The sequence below is a fragment of the Stegodyphus dumicola genome, chromosome 1, assembly GCF_044657685.1.
Source record: "Stegodyphus dumicola isolate Sdum_Otavi_A_Nest chromosome 1, ASM4465768v1".
NCBI lineage: Eukaryota > Metazoa > Arthropoda > Arachnida > Araneae > Eresidae > Stegodyphus > Stegodyphus dumicola.
In genome coordinates this window covers 88,323,493-88,341,715 of record NC_140768.1, presented here as the reverse complement: position 1 = coordinate 88,341,715, position 18,223 = coordinate 88,323,493, and the positions used below count along the sequence as shown (strand labels likewise).

At 31.8% G+C, this 18,223-nt stretch overlaps 1 protein-coding gene across 7 annotated transcripts in view; it reads left to right on the top strand.

The window, feature by feature from the left end:
• Positions 1-18,223, top strand: part of grp (serine/threonine-protein kinase grp) — an 81,308-nt gene that overhangs the window by 927 nt on the left and 62,158 nt on the right. Inside the window, exons 1-5 of one of the 7 annotated variants that reach the window (XM_085817648.1) lie at positions 53-189; positions 7,028-7,123; positions 10,012-10,045; positions 11,416-11,507; positions 12,982-13,081. In XM_085817648.1, coding sequence (XP_085673774.1) covers positions 11,443-11,507; positions 12,982-13,081 — 165 coding nt within the window. In that variant the 5' untranslated portion in view covers positions 53-189; positions 7,028-7,123; positions 10,012-10,045; positions 11,416-11,442. Of the gene's footprint in view, positions 1-52; positions 190-7,027; positions 7,124-10,011; positions 10,046-11,415; positions 11,508-12,981; positions 13,082-18,223 lie in introns of those variants that run through there. The other 6 variants (XM_085817652.1, XM_085817664.1, XM_085817659.1 and 3 more) reach the window with 6 other exon arrangements.

Below are 18,223 nucleotides of genomic sequence, written 5' to 3'. Positions count from 1 at the left end.
AGCAAGTGCTTATTATAACAGGAGCAGGAGGTGAACTGCTAAAACAGATCCATTACAATAAAAGCAAAACAAAACTTCATGTAGCGGGAAATTTCAGGTTGAGGTACAGTGCTATGTTGAATATCTCTTGCAGTTTATGTAAACTAAATTATTCGCCATTTTGGAAGACAATTACTGAATTTTTTTCTGGTAACTAAGTATTTTTATTTTATTTTTAGGGAATATGCTGTTATAGCTATAATAATTTTGAAAGGACCATGTGATTATAGTTTATTCCTTTGTGAATTTCAGTTTAAAAACAAATTTATTAATTTTAAAATCAAATTTATTATTCTGTTCGAGTTTCATTGTTAAAATTATGCTTTTTATAGTCTATTATGTTAAAAACTCAGGAAAATTCCTTTTGTATCTTTTCTTTAATAGTTTCAGAATAAAATCCATGTGCCAAAATTTTTCGCTTTTCAATCGATAGAGCATTTTAATGCATGAGAATTATTTATAGTAATGTAAAAGTATTATTAGTAATTATTTATAGTAATATTTTTATTTTCTTTGTGAATAAATCGTGTTTCTATCCGGCAAAAGGGAAGTCAGTCAAGATATGACCCAGATGAGCTTTCGAGCTTTCTACAGAAAGTTTTTCAGTTAAAAAATTCTCTTGGTTTAATGAATGAACCAGAATTACTTGTTCCACTACAAAATCGAATAAATTTGAAATCTTTCTGGATTAATTTTGACCTGGGTCAAAAAGTAACGAAACGTAATACGGATCCATCTATTTTGAGAGCGTTTGCTTTCGAAGTATTAAATATTTTTTACCCTGAGCCAGAGTGACTTTGGATCTTCACTGATGGATCCCTCCTGTCTGATGGCTTTAATGCAGGTGCCGGAGTTTTCTCCAAAATTTTCTCTTTCTACATCCCTGTGGGCCAAGGTTCTGCGTTTGACGGTGAAATTGCTGCGATTCGCACGGGGATGTTTCCGTATCTGGCACTTGGAAACATTTTCAAGAGCTGTTATACTCAGTAATTCCCGAGCTGCTCTGTTAGATATCGTTTCAGATAAAAATCCCATATCACAGGACATATTGGATTGTCGACATTATCTACAAAACCTGGCTTCACTTGAGAAAACTATTGTCCTCCAGTGGGTTCGTGCCCACTGCAGGATTCTGGGTAACGAGAAAGCCGACTTCTTGGCAAAAAAGGGTGCTTTAATCATGCAGAATATTTCTCGTCCTTTGCCTTTCCATACTGTTAGGGATCTTATTAAAAGATCTATCAAAGTGTGTGCTCATAAAGATCTCCATCATTGTGTTTCTCATAAGTCTTGGAAGAATGCTATCCTGAATTTGTGTAATGCTCCAAGGTGCAGAGCAGTTGCTGAATTCCACCTTGCCACCGGACATGACTGCCTACAATATCATCTTCATAGATTCAAAATTATTCCTTTCCCAATATGCACTCTGTGCAGCTCTGGAGAGGCGATGGATGCGGCAAATCTACCCCACTGTCCTGCTCTGCACAAGACTTTTCTCATCGAGTGTTACTAGGAGGCAAGAGATATGTTAGATTAATAGCCTCTGTTATAGCTTTTTTTTTTTCATTGTATAGCTGTATTCTATGTTCTTTGTTCTTTTCTTCTTTTTTTTTTTTTTTTCATCGTATAGCTGTATTCTATGTTCTTTGTTCTTTTTTTTTTTTTTTTTTGCTGTAACTGTTCATAATCTGCCATTGGAAATAAAAAATAATTTTTTAAAGAACTGTGATTTCTGCTTGGGACAATGACTGATGCAACAAGTTTCTCGGTCAGGAACGAGATTTTTTAAATGCCTGAGTATTCTTTCTTTGTGAACTCTTGAATGAATCTCTATTCTAAAATTTGACAGTTCCTTTATCTCTTTTAACGTCTTGTAAGTTAATGGTGCTCTTTCTTTATTTTCACTGCTTTTGTTCTTGATGAGTTTATAAGATCACCCAATTTGTCATTTCTCGGTCACTATGCCTCAATTAATTTGGTTGATCTTTGGATTATGGTAACTTGGCGATTTTTTGGTGAAAATTTGGTGACCAACTCTGCTACAACAACCCTCTGTTTTTTTTCGCCGCCATTTTGTCTTCACGAAGTAAAGACATGTTTCTTTTCTTTTTATTTACTCAACACTTTTTCCAACAATCTACTAGCTGAATTACACTTATGGAACAAAACTGCTTAATCATGACAAATATTAACTGCAAAATTGGGAAAAAGTGCAGAATCGCTAACTCCTTGCCGCGTTTTTCAAAATCGCACATACACAGTAACCATGTACACGTCGACTTATTTTTACTTAAAAAAACATCCCAGAATTGCACAAAAATGGCATTGCACACACTCTTGACTTCATCCATCTAAACTGCTATTTTCTCATAAATTACAAAAATTTGCACGAAAATGCAAAAAAATTCTGTGAATCTTTAAACTTGGTAAAAAGCACATATATGAAATTACCTGATCGCGAAAAAGTATATACCCTTTCCAAGGATGAACATTTCCACATATAAAATAAATAAAATATCCAAAAACTTTTACCTCTAAATTATCTTATTATATTATAAACGTCACCAACGAATTCATACCGCAAACATTATAAATGGTTACAAATACTTAGTGTCAAATATTTAAATTATTTCCATACACGTTTACTTCAACTGAAACGTATACCAAATTCCTACAAACATAAAATTCACAAAATAACTATCATTTAATTAAAATATCACTAAACCATGTACACGTCGACTTATTTTTACTTAAAAAAAATCCCAGAATTGCACAAAAATGGCATTGTGCACACTCTCCACTATATCCATGTACACTGCTTTTTTCTCATAAATTAGAAAAATTTCACGAAAATGCATGAAAATTTTGTGAATCTTTAAATTCGGTAAAAAGGACATATATGAAATTACCTGATCGTGAAAAAGTATATACCCTTTCCAAGGATGAACATTTGCACGTATAAAATAAATAAAATATCCAAAAACTTTTCCCTCTAAATTATCTATTATAAACCTCACCTACCAATTTCTAATGCAAACATTAAAAATGGTTCCAAATACTCAGTGGCAAATACTTAAATTCTTTCCATGCACATTTACTTCTACTCAAACGTATTCCAAAATACTACAAACATATAACTCTCAAAATCACGATCATTAAATTAAAATATAATTAAATTAAAAAACACTACTTAAAATATAAATAAGCACATACATTAAATTAATAAAAATTAGCTTACAATCCTAATTACTTTAAACTAAATCATTGCTAATAACAATTTTCCAATAATACCATATTAATTTATTTACTCCTTACATTTAGAACAATGCATAAAAATAATATCCTCAAATAATTAAAAATACTAACTTACCTAATCTTCTACAGAATCTTGAGTGCATGGCAGATCACAAAATGTCCATTTTCACCAGATTTCTTGCACCGCCATTGAAACTTATCTGTAATATCCTTCCTTTCACACAATCTCATTTCATACCCACATGTTGGACATTCATACTTATCCGCAATTAAGCAATTCTTTTCAATTACACATAAACATAATAAAAATTTCGGATTTACTTTATATACGGCCATGGGATCCAAATATTAAACAACACTGTTTCACAGAACATAGAATGAAACTACTGCTATAAAGTCCAGTTTCCGATTAAAGAACAGTGATTCGTCCATTAATGTCACATGACATAACTCATGATCTCTCATTTCCCTCGCACAAAATAATGTGTAATCGGAACTGAGTACTTCTCACATTATTCCCAAAGTCCTAGGTAGTAACCTTTATCGCCTCCAAAATGTCCTACCTGTTACCATATTCCAAAAATCAGCCATTAATTCATTCTCTCCTTCCATATCTGAAAATCCTTTGCCACCAGTTTTGTAATTAGTATGATTACTTCAGTTTAATTTTCAATTGATGAAAATCTTTTGAAATTATTTATAAATGAAAATATCCACAACTAATGGGAGCAAACATTTAGTGTTGATTAAGGAATGCCGAGCCACATATAAGTGAAATTTTAGCGTTGGACAAATTAAATGGAAACAGTTAAAATAATGCTTATAAAGAATATCGTGCTCTGCAAATCCACGTTTGGCAAGGGTTTACTGTATATTTAAAATCAATGTTCTTGTGTAATGAATGAGCTTTATGCTGTTAAGAGCATCTGTAAAAGTCATCTTTTATAATGTTAGAAGAATGTTTTACAAGAGAAGAAATTTTGTAAAATTGTGTAAAAAATGTATTGTGGTATAAAGAAAAGATGCACATAAATAATCTTTTGATTTAAATTTAAAGAATTGCCTTACTTGGCATTACGTGATGTTTTTGAACTCATACTTCTGCTCTGCAAGTCCTAAATGGCTGTGAACGCATTAACCATATTGCTTCTAATGAAAAGACTTCTTGATTTAAATCTTTCACAACCAATCCGCCCGACACGGCCCTACATTGAAACAACCAGAACCGCCCGAAAACGGCCGAGATTGTAATCTTGTTTTCTTCCCTCCCTGTAAGGTATGCAGTAGCAGGTGCAGTTTCTCCAAATGCATTGTATCAGTATACTGCAGACAGTATGTCCTAAGAGGTTTCTTATCTTTTGCTTGCTCATGACATTTCGTTGTTGATTCTTTTGTGGTACAGTGTGCTTTTAAGCTTTAAACAGCAATAAAATTGCAGTTTAAAAATTTAAGGATTATATTTATTTTTAATCAATTTATTCCTTCCTATAAAAATAATGGAAATAAGCAAAATCTAAGTCGTGATCATAACAAAGCCAGAAAAGCTTGTTGGTCTGCCTTTCAGAATAGTTTTATAAAGAACGGGGTCAAAGGCTAATGGAATCTTTGTTAGAAAGCACAAAGGACGTCATTCGAAATCGTCACACCTATTTTCTGCGTTAATGGACGGGGAGGAGAGGAAATATCTGGGAAACTAGAAAAGTATTTTGTGCGGTTCGGTATTTTGAGGATACAGTTTAGTGAAGGGTCTGGATTTCAAAGAGTTAAAGAATGACAAGGATAGTATTAAAAGCTTTGGCTGCATTATAAGATGTAATTCTTTATGTTCAGGGTGGTAAACATCTAACTCACATAAGAAAATTTTCAATATGACTGATTTTACTCTTTTCACTGGTAGATCCAAACTAAATCATATTGTGGGTTCTTTTTGTGGATTATCAGGTACTAATTTATATATTACATGACTCAATAGGATTAGTGATAATGGACCTGTATTTCAGGTCGAGGTTATTGCACTGTATATGACATTAGAATGGCTTACTACTAATGATTACAATACAGGGTTTGTACAGCCTTAAGAATCGTTAAAAGTCCTTAGGTTTATAGGAATCGATTTTTGATCGATAATTAAATCCTTAATTTTGGCCAAAATCTGCAGAAGGTCCTTAATTTTAATCATCTGAAATTTCCGTCTGCTTTTACAACTGCCATTTTGAGTGTGAATTAGTATTTTGGAGAAATATTTTTGGCGATTCACTAAAAAAAATATGGTTATCTTTTGAATGGTTTCATAGGCTATAATTTATTCCTATTTCTAATATAAATGGTGGGATACTCAATTTTCTGAGCAGGAAGTGAAACGTAAGCATTTCAAAATTATTTAATTTATAATTTTTTCTTTTCTTTCTTAAACAACTTTTCGCTTTTGAGGATGTGAATTCTTTCATTAAACGGCTCTAAATTTTGCAACTTATCAACTTTTTGGCAATTTTAAGATCAGTTTCTATAGAAAACTTTTAATTCATAGATCTGGGAGTTTTTCGACGATTTTTTTAAAACATTGATAAATTTCATTAAAATTATGGTAATATATTGAAATTATATTTAAAAAATAAACATTAAAATAAAGCATTTGTATTTTTCTCTGTCATATTATAAAGTTCCATTTTGACCACTTATTATACAATACAGTCAAAAGTCGTTAATTCGGACACCCATAATCCGGAATGATCTATAATCCGGAACTCAAAGCTACAAACTTTCTGCGCATGCGGCGCATTGACGCATGTGCGTAAGACCTTTACGGCTGCGAATATGCATGTGCCCATGCGTAAAATATGTTTACGCATGCGCGTTTGATGTATAACGGACGGTATACGCTAAGCTAAAATTATCTAATTCAGTTAATGTTGCAGATTGCGTTCTTCCTTAATCTTCGAATTGGATCCGGCTTATTATTTTTTGCTGACTGTTAGAGCAATTTTATAAAAGTAAGCTTGAACTTTCGATTATGTCAAATAGAATTTCCGATATATATTTACTAATATGTAAAGGATCTACAAAGCGAAAGTATGTTTCGAAGTCCATTAAACAAAAAGTGGAATTGTTGCAAAAAATGTATAAAGGCATGAAGAAAGTGACAGAGGTGATTTGTTTCTCTAACCATTCCGAAATCTGTTTATCAATTTCACGCTGCTCTACAGCTGGGAAGGGGGGAAATGCAGCGTCGTGCAATGAATTGGAAGTTGATCTGTCAGCACTATCCTTATCTTCAGGACAGATGTTTTTATTTTATTTGGCTTATAATTCCTTACTAAATGTAGTATTTCATCTCGATGTACTCCGTCTTTGATATGATTTAAATCAAATTCCTCGTCATTATAATTCGCTTCCGATAGTGAAAAAAGTGACACAGAGGTTATTGAAAATGAAAAAATTTCGATTGACAAATTACTCGGTATTCTCGACACAGCAATTATAGGACTTGAACAGCAGAGCTTTGTAACTGAACAAGAAATTATGTCTGTTTATAGAATTAAAGAGAAAGTATTATCACATAAAACGAAGCAACTTAAACAACTTACATTAAAAGAAATGTTTAATAAAGTAAACAAATAAATATTAAGCTTTTTTTTTCTAAATTTTGATACCCTTTAGATAATAATTGTTCTTTATTTCATAAATTACGGTTTCATATTTTTAATTTTATAATTTCTGCATGCCATCTTACCAGATTTGAACTGATGATCTATAATCCGGAATTGCCGAAGTCCCGACGAGTCCGGATTAACGACTTTTGACTGTATTTTGAATCTGAAAAATAAACAAGGTAAAATCTACTTAGTTTAAGCAAAATAGCTGTGTAATTAATTAAAAATGTCTTTTTAATTTTTTTTTCATGCTAAGTTTTTACCATCTAATTGTCTCAGAATATGCATTAGTTTTCTTTATAAAATTAATTTTACACTTTCCCCCCCTTTTTTTTTTCTCCAAATATTTGTGTCTTTTTACTGTTGCAGAATAAGTAGGGGTAATTTTTCTTATAATTTTAGACATTTCATGTGGAAAATTTCGAAGGTGAGCCCACAATTCTAGAAGATTCCAGAAAAATGTGACAAAATGAAAAATGTCTCTGAAATTTCTGTCTGTTTTTATGACTGCTATTTTGAGTGTAAATTAGCATTTTGGAGAAATATTTTTGGCTATTTACTGACAAATATAGTTATTTTTTGAATGGGTTCATGGGTTATAATTTGTTCCTGTTTCTAATATAAATGGTGGGATACTCAAGTGACACATAATGGATGTATTTTACAGAAAGTTTGTGATGAATTTCTTATTTTTTTTTTTTTTTTTTTGGAGAACATCTGGAAGAACAATGAAAACATAATATTTGAATGTTTTACTCCTGATAATAGAATCTTTATCTTAACATGTTTATCTTCCCTTTATTTTCTCTACTTTTCACTAGACACAAGCATGGAAAATATCAAAAATGCTTGTAATCTTATCACTTGGACAGGCATTACAGAAATAAATTATAGAAAGGATTTTTTTTTTTTTTTTTTTTTTTTCAATAAAGAAATTGAAAAGTGACAGTTTAAAGGATTATCTAATATGTGTTAATGCATCATCCACAGGGCAAGTGCTAGGCATTTTCCCACCTAATGCAATTTCTCTGGATCCTAAATTCTGCTGCCTAGTGCCTTTCTAAATTGTGCTTGTAATGCCTGGTCTAAATTCTAAAAGTTTTACCATTTCTAGATATTGTTGCTTGGGGTGTCACCAAATTCTAAAAATTCTGCCACATCAGCTCTGTAACCGACCCTTATATATATTTCATGTTTCTTCTTCTGAATGTTCATATTACTAAAAAAATAAAATTAGCAGCTATTTCTATACATTCTAAATGTGTTTAGTTTTTTTAGAATAACAGAAATATTTAATTAAATCCAGAAATTCTAAAATGAAAAGGAAACTTGTTGAAGAAAGAAATGGAATGCATAAAGAGAAAGAAAATTATTCTCTGGAGATATGTACACTTATTATTATGTAAATTAACCAGTTGTTTACATTTTCAGCCTTTACTATAACTTCTCCTTTCTGTGTCCTCAGCAGAATGCAAATTAGTTAGATTGTATTTAAACTGAGGTTTCTGGATTGTAAGACAGAGTGTGTTTCTGACTTCCACATGGTCGCTGAATTAGTTCTTGCCAGCTCTGATAATTTGCAATTATTCATTTATGCATCATAACTGCCGACATTTGAATTTGTTATGACGATAGTTACTGAGCCAGCTTAAATTAAAATGAAATTGCATAGTCTTTGACCACTAGTTAACATTTTTAGTTTGAATTTGACTCTTTCTGTTTAATTGCTCACTATGATCTGTAATTGATTTTGTTAGCATAAAAACATGCCTTTATGTTTTAAGTCCTTTTTAAATAAGAGACTTATTTAAACCTTTGTCTGGCTTTGTAGTTACTTTCAGACATAGCCATAATTTGCTTCACGTCTGTCATGAGGTTTTGGAGTGTTTTACTTTATCAGATCAAGCAAACTCTCATAGATACATTGGAGAGGTTGATAAGTTAGGACATTAAGCATGCAGAAACTAGTGAGAACGTTGATTTGTGTATTGACACAATTTTCTAATTGTTAGAAAAGATGCTTAAAGAGAAGGAAATTTATGTAAAATAGTTAAAATGTCCAGGAAAGCTTAAAAAAAAAAAAAAAAAAAAAGTTGCATAAATATTTTGTTGAGTGTTGGTGCTACAAAAGATAAATGTTTTGCAGCTTTTAATGTATAATTATCCTAATATCGTTTAAGAATCAATGTGTCATAAATTACATGCATTTTAACTGTAAAATTTTATTAGATTGTTATTTTAATAGCACTTTTTTAACAAATATTGTTAAAAAGTAAATAAAATTTATTTAATAGTGGTCATGTAAATCCGTTATGACTAAGGTTATCTAACTACCTAATTTAGTTACTTATAACTGACTGCTTACCCATAAAAACTATCTCTGCATATTTAAGAAAGTCATTGCCTGTCATCAATCCTTACCATAGTCACAATATAAAACACAAAAATGTAAAAATTTATGTAAAACTTATTTTTTGCATATAGTGAGACTTAAAATAATATAAAACAATGTATCACCTTTAGTGGCTTATTGGAACCTTAAAGTACATTAGCTGGTTAAAACCTCTGAAACTCTACATGAAGCTCCAACTCTAACAGTGTCAGACAGAGCCCAACTAACTTTTAAAACCTGCCAACTAAGTCTACACCAGGCCTTTCAGGTTTGTTCTGATCAGCAGGTCTCTCTCTAGGCAAGCAGCGGCAGTGACAACAGCCGGTCTTTTGTTATGAAACATGCTGATTATGAGTTTACTTCTCATTTTAACCTATGCCGCTAGACATAAAATCTACCCGCTATTTACTAAACCTCTAGACTGAGGCATTAAAAAAATCTGACAAAGTGAGGCATTAAAAAAATCAACATAAAGCTGACTGTTGCTAAAATGTACATAAAATGTCGCTTATCTTCTTTCAAATATGCCCAACTATTATAAGTGTAAAATATTTAATGCTACTTGATAAATTTCATAAAGTTTATTTTATTCTCAAACTTATTAATAATTATGTTAATTAAGTTGTGTTTAATAATAATGCATCCTACTTACAGATGAATCTATTTTATTTTTAGGATGGTATTATAAAATTGAAGTTTCCGGATATAGGTACTATTTTTAATTGACTTTATTTAGTTCCCATAATCCCACAGGTTTAAATTTTTTTCATTAATGGTCCTTAAAACTACTTAATTTCCATGTGCTGAAATGTGTACGAACCCTGTAATAGTGCAGTAGGCATTTATTCTGATAACCAATGTGCTTTACTGGTAATTTCAAGTGAAAAGTATTTTATAAAGATTATACTTTTACTAGACAATTACTTTTACAAAAACTTAAAAAGGGAACTATCAATTTACACTGGATATGAAGTAAAGCTGGTTGGCTCATTTGCATGTAGTGCTAACATGAATTGTCATTAAAGAGGAAATAAAATGTAATTGATATTAGAATTTCTACTTGTTATAATAGTTTGAAAGATATAATTAATAAAAAAGTAAATTCTTATTGGTTTAATAGCTGGGTAAATGATAATAAAGGAAGATATACCTATCATTTCATCTCAAAAGTGGAAAAGAAAAGATTTTTGGTAACAAACAAATAAATCAACTCCATACAAATCACAGTCACTTTCCCAGCTTTTACAGTCATTCTAGGATTAAAAATGCTGGAATGACTGAAGCTGATACATGTTGTCACTTGTTCCGGTGTGGAAAATAACTGGTTAATTAATTTACCTGCATTGAGTAGAACAACAGGTCTTGAGAGGGAACTTTCCAATGATAAAAACCAAAATAGAACCTATTAAAATTATAAAAGGTACAAGAGAAAGTTCAAAAGTAAATATTTATTTTGATGTTATTATCCTGTATGTAGACTCGGACTACAATATTATTTAATTTGTCTAATACTATTATGAATTGTAAATTTTGTTTATCTTGCGTACATATGTAAATGCCTTGATTATTCAAAGTTTATTTCTTCAGAGCTTTGCTTCTTTATTTAATATTGTTTTTGCTAAGCAGCTACCTGAATGTTGGACAAGTTGTTCACATTGTTTGCTTTCACTGTATGTGCTCTGTAAAGTTTCCAGTTATTAATTAATTTCATATTATTGCTAAACAGGAAACTGTATAATGTTTTTCACGTCAAGTTGCATATGTATTGATTATGTTAATTATTAATATTTGTTGGCAGTACCAGTTGAGGTTTCTAGCCAATAACTATAATAATAGCCAATAACTAATGACCCCAGTTAGGGAGATTGTAGGATGTTGCTTATTAGCATGAAATTGTACCATTAATCTCTGCATATGTCATTAGATGAGGCAGGTTAATAAATGTATATAGTTTATAAATGCATCTAATATTTATAAATGCGTACATCACATATATATATATATATACACTTCTTAAAAAGCTTTGCGAATGCTATATTTATGAAATCAGCTGCAAAGTGGTATTTTTATTTAATGCAGGTTTTTCTGTTTGTAATACTGATAAGCATGGGGCGAATGTTTGTCGAAGGTTGGGAGATTGTGCAAGTATTAGGAGAAGGTGCCTATGGAGAGTGAGTTCTAGTTTTCTAGAATTTTTACGTTATGCAGTCATACCTAAATTTTAAAAAGTATTGTATGTATAAAATAATATTTTTTTTTTTTTTTTGGAACTACTCTTATTTGCGCCCTCAAGTCGCCAAATTTCTCTCCAAACATTTTTTGTGAGAAACTCCATGGGGCCATATTACTATTTAAATTTTTTGTCTACATTTCGAACTTTAAGTCTAAAATGTCTCCAAAATCGCGGTTTTCACACATGCAAAAACCATGTTTTGAGCACACAGTTTAAGCTAAAAATCCAAAACAAAAACAAAAATTTAGGTAGCAAAAACTTAAAGTTTCTAACCAAAAATATTTGAAAAGAATCCATGTACACAGCGATATGTTTGCACAATCTAGGCAGTGAAAGAATCTACGAACTTCGCACACCTCGCTTTAATAAATTAACATAACAATAAATTTCAAAGAATACCATGTACACAGCGTTCTGTTTCAACTTTAAGAAACATCTACGAATTGCACAATCTGGGCACTACGCATTAATCAACAAAATAAACTAAAATAACTAGAGTAAATTTCAAACAATTAAAAAAACAACAATAACGACAGAAATTCATACTAAAAAAACAATGAACATAACATTTTACAAAATAAGAATAAGAATAAAATAAAATTCACTTACCATGAATGAATGCTTTTTCGAACAGCAGAAATACCAATTTCTTGCCGCCTTAACATGCAGCCACGTAATCACTATGGTATTTATATGACAGCCAGACACACTATCCAGATAATTCATACTAGGGTTCACAAATAAATGTTCAAAATCTTCTTTTCCTAAATCCTTGTAAGATTTCCTGCCATCTGAAAAAATAGTTGTACGAGGCTCAATCCACTCTTTAATACACTGCATCAGCATTTCCTTACTTCTATCATGCACAGCCACTAAAAATAATCTCCCAGACCCTCTTGCAACTATGTCTGTCATTGCAACATACGCCATTTCAAAACATGCACAGCACAAAACAACGAGCAATTAAAACACTCCAGCAAAAGAGTATTGAACGTCAAAAGGGTTGCCATACAACACGCAATCGAATTGAAAACCAGCACAGAACACATATCGCCACATTTGGTGATCTTAGGGTACATATAAGAGTAGAGCCATTTTTTTAAATATTTTTTTAAATATCTGTACATTTTTAAAAAAAATTTCTTAATGTTAATACAATTTAATACTTGTTTTCTTACTTTTCAAATTTTTAAGTATTTGTAATTTTGTGTCTATTCATTAATTTTTAAATTTTGAAATATCTGTACGGTTTCTGTTGCTTTAATACTGTAATTCAGTTTTATATGCATTTTTTTTAAAATTTAAATTTGTGCATAATTTTGTATCTGTTTGCTGCTTTTAAATTCTTAATTATTTGTATAATTTCATATCTATCTGTTGTTTTAATACTTTTTATTGAACTGCCTTTGTAGGGTAAATCTTATTGTAAATACTACTACACAATCGGCAGTGGCTGCTAAAGTTTTAGATGCACAAAAAGAACCTGCTGCTATTGAAGCTATTAAGAAAGAAGTACGTATGTTCAAGATTTTTTCATCAACAAATATTGTATATAAATTAATAAGTACATATGCAACTGAAAACATTTAGTGAGTCTTTATAAATAATTTTGCTGTTGTGTTGTAAAGTAGAATTCTAATAATCCTTTTACTTTGGGACTAAGGATTGCACTGATTGAAGAAATATGCAAACTATAGGTTGTATTTTTCTGAGTTTTAGTTTGCATTTTTATACTGAATTTGGTTTGTTTGCACATAAATAGCAAAAGTATGCCATAAAAAAGCATACTCATTTCTCAAGAATCCTTTAATCAATATATATTGAACTCCAGACTATTATATACAATGAAATTATTAAGAGCAGTTTAAAAATATCTGAATAACTGAAGAAATGTTTTGAGGAAGTGAAGAACATTTTTGTAAAATTGCATCAAAGTATTCTTAAGACCTAACACCTTTATATCTTAACAAACAGTCTTCATAACAAACTCTATAAGTTCTCTGGCTAAGAAAACACTTGAACCAGTGAAAGATGTTTGAGTGAACTCCAGTATTTGAAAGGTTCAAGAAAAGAATTTCTTTATAGTCATAAGCAGATCTTAGGTCAACGAAAACTGCAGAAAGATATGTTTTATCTAGTACATCCTTAACTGTTTGACTAAATAATGTAACATGCTGGCCAGTTGATATATACACTGAAGTGACAAAAGTCATGGGATAGCAATATGCAAATATACAGATGGCAGTAGTATCGCGTAGAAAATGTATAAATGCGAAGTGCTTTGGCAGGGCTTTCATTTGTGTTCAAGTTATTCATGTGAAGAGGCTTTGACGTGATTATGGCCGCACGACGAGAATTAACAGACTTTGAACGCGGAATGGTAGTTGGAGCTAGACGCATGGGTCATTCCATTTCGGATATCGTTAGGGAATTCAACATTCCGAGATCCACAGTGTCAAGAGTGTGCTGAGAGTATCTAATTTCAGGCATAACATCCCACCATGGACAGCGCAGTGGCCGACCACCTGCACTTAACGACCAAGACCAGCGACGTCTGCGTAGAGTTGTCAATGTTCACAGACAAGCAACACTGTGTCAAATAACCGCAGAAATCAATGTGCGACGTACGAGGGACGTGTCCGATAGGACAGTGCGTCGAAATTTGTCTTCCTTAGGCTATGCCAGCAGAAGACCGACTCGAGTGCTTTTGCTGACAGCACGACATCGCCTGCAGCGACTCTCGTGGGCTCGTGAGCATATCGGTTGGTCCCTAAACGAATGGAAAACCTTGGCTTGGTCAGATGAGTCACGACTTCAGTTGGTAAGAGCTGATGGTAGGGTTCGGGTGTGGCGCAGACCCCACGAAGCCATGGACCCAACTTGTCAACAAGGCACTGTTCAAGCTGGTGGTGGTTTCATAATGGTCTGGGCTGTTTATACATGGCATGGACTCTGTCCTCTGGTGCAAGTGAACCAATCATTGACTGGAAATGGATACCTTCAGCTACTTGAAGATCACTTACAGCCATTCATGGACTTCACGTACTCAAACAATGATGGGATTTTTATGGATGACAATGCGTCATGTCACCAGGCCACAATTGTTCGCGATTGGTTAGAAGAACATTCTGGACAATTCCAGCGAATGATCTGGCCACCTAGATCACCCAACATGAATCCCATCGAACATTTATGGGACATCATCGAGAGGTCAGTTCGTGCCCAAAACCCTGCACCGTCAACACTTTCACAATTATGGACGTCTATAGAGGCAGCATGGCTCAATATTCCTGCAGGGGACTTCCAACGACTTGTTGTGTCCATGCCACGTAGAGTTGCTGCACTTCACCGGGCAAAAGGCTGACCGACAAAATATTAGGAGGTATCCCATGACTTTTGTCACTTCAGTGTATTGTCTTAAACCAGCCTGTTTGTTCACCATAAATTGAAAATTCTCACCATAAAAATTTAACCTTTTTTGAATTATCTTTTAATAGTTCTACATAAAACATAAAATACTCGTGAATGAAATTGGTCTGTATCTCTTTACGTCACTATGCTCCTTTTCTTTTTTGGGAATCAGTATTATTATTGATATATACCATGAAGGGATGCAGACAGGATTCTACATAATATTAAAAAACTTCAGAATAGTATGGGTTGCTTTTGTGCCTAAATTCATAAGAATTTCACCATGAACTACATCTTCACCTGGAGATTTATTAGATTTTAAATGGCTTAGAGAGAGCTAATCCATGGTGAGCGAAGAACCAAATGGGAAGGGAATTTTGCAATTGAAGAAGGATTTTGAACAGATCTTATACTTTAACTAATTTTGTCTGCTTTCTACAATGATCAGATTTATGTTGTCTGTTGGTAAAATGTTGCACAGATGCATTCGCCATTGTTTTACTTGAAATAACAGCCATTTTGTTCACTAAGAAGGATTTTTTTTTAAACTGCTCTAGGATTTTCGTTTTTAATTTTTGTAGGAATTTATATGTTCTTTTCTCATCCTTTTGGAAACTTATGTTAGAAATAAAGTTACTAAATGGTGTTTGTTTCTCTGAAAGACCAGTCTTCAGTTTGTTTACGCCAAGCCTGAACATTAGTTGGAAGTTCAGTTAATTTTGCATTTCGTCTTAACCTGTCTTTCATCATTTTTAGTTCATCAGATCAGAAGCTTCTGTAGCCTTTAATCTTTGCTTTTCGAGTATATTTCTTAGCATGAAAAATATTTATTTAAAAAAATATTTTGCTGATATTTATTTTGAAAGGTTATAATTTATTGCATTATCTCCATGATTATGAAAACATGACTTTCTGAATTGAAATGACAGTCCATTGGCAAAAGGTTACCTGGTTGATTCTGCCAGTAGTTACATGCTTGTCTCGAAGATTAAGTGGTGCATGTCTAAGTTTACTGTATCATAGCTGCCAGGATTTTTTCAGTACATCTCTTGTTATATACATAAACTCCTGACTTTTAAATTTTTGTCTTTACTCAGAGAAATATTTCCCAGCAATGAATGAAATTGATTAAAGTAATGTAACTTAAATTTTGCAAATCCAGTTCCCTCACATTTAGTGAATTTCAACATAATTTTTTGTATTAAATGTTGTTTCATTTGCATTGTTTTAATGACTGTAGACATTTATAGAACTTTTATGAATGTTTCAGTTGATATTTGTATTTAATTTTATTTTACATCAATAAATGATAAGTTAATAAGCTTATCCACATAATAGTATGTACATTAATCATTAATTTTAGTTCCATCCATTTAAAAGTATTTTAATAAATAAAAGCTTTCTTCCTACTCAAGGCCTTGCCAAAGAATGAGTGAACTGCTGAGGGCTGGTAGTTTTTCCTTGGTTCAAACCCCGGTGAATGGGCTGGCTGCATGGTTTTTCTCGGGGTTTTCCCTATGTGTAATGGGAATGCAGACCAGTTTCCTTCAAAAAGTCCTCTAGGAAAGGCATCTCTTCCTCAGATAAATAGCCCTTGTGCACTTTGTCATATTCAAATAACTTAACCTAGTCTAACCTTCCAACTCATGACTTCAACATGAAAGACTAAGAAAATTACAAAATGAAATTAGCTAAATAGCAGTATCTAATAAAATATTCATATATTTTACATCAGAATAATATTGTAAATAATTCAGTAATGGGAATCATGATGTGTTATAAAGGGGATTTAAGTCCATTTATAATTCTTTTGAAATGGCATCAGCAGGTAGCATGAAAACTTCCCAGAAACTCCTGATTCTTCATATTCCAAGGTTAGCAGATACACCTATATATGAAATGTAGGATCTCATACATTATTTGTGCTTTGCAGCTGGGGCAACAAGAATGAGATAAATTTTGGAATACAAAGTGATATGTTTATTTTAGCATCCATCTCACAAGCGTTCCCTCCTGTACCTTGAGGAGAAGCCCTATTTATAGATGTGTGTGTATCATGGAGCTCATCCATGCGATATTAATTGAAATAATTAACAAATAATTAATTAATAATCAATCAGCAATATTAATTGAAATCACTAGGTGACGCTATCTTCTAGTCAAGAGTGTTCTTAAGGAATTTATGTAATATGACAGATTTAAGATGTGTGTGCATCATAGAGCTCATCCATGCGATATTAATTGAAATCAGTCAGCAATATTAATTGAAATAATTGATAAATAATTAATTAATAATCAATCAGCAATAATAAATGAAATCATGAGGTGACGCTATCTTCTCATCAAGAGTGTTCTTTAGGAATTTATATAATATGACAGATTTATGAGTTTGGTGGGCATCAACAGGTTAATATAATTTATAATAAAGAAATAATTTCGCCAAAATTTAGGAACAGGGATGCAATTTAGGTAGAGAATCGCCAACACATTATTAAGCAATATGATTAGAATTTAATTTAATCAATTGATTGAAAAGTATCATTACATATATATATATATGAAACATGAATATATATACAGCAGCTATGCTATATATATATGAAACGGAACACAAAAATATTTATTTGATTTGCAGCAATGAATAAGATAAATGTTTGTTATGTTTTTAATTATTTTATTGTATATTTGTAATAAATATTGAGAATTTTTGTGTTTCTCATATTTAATTTGAAAATTAGTTCATTGTGTGTGAATAGAGAAATTATGTTATCATTGAAGAAAGTCAGGGAAATAAATTAAATTTCATTGGGAATCTTATAAAAGACATAATCTAAGATAAGATAATCTAAGACATAATCAGGAGTTTTTGTCCTATTATACATCTAAAAGAAATTGAAGAAAATTGTTTATTTTTCAGTGTAGTACCCTTTAACACATTCTTCACATCTTTTGATTACCACTCTGCTCTTAGAAAAGTAATCTGAAGATATTTAGCTAAATTCTCAAATCCTCATCATCAGTAAACCACATTCAGCAAAGCTTTAAGTTTAGAAAACAAGCTGTAATCCAGATTTAGCAAAATGTTCTGCAGTTGCTTTCTTTACTTCATCATTATTAAATTTCCTTCCATGAAGCTCAGATTCAAGTTCAGAAAACAAGTAGTAAGCCCCCAATTCTCTAATGAATCGAATAAGCAAATATATGAAACTCACATAAAATACCTGGGAATGAAAATGGAAGAAT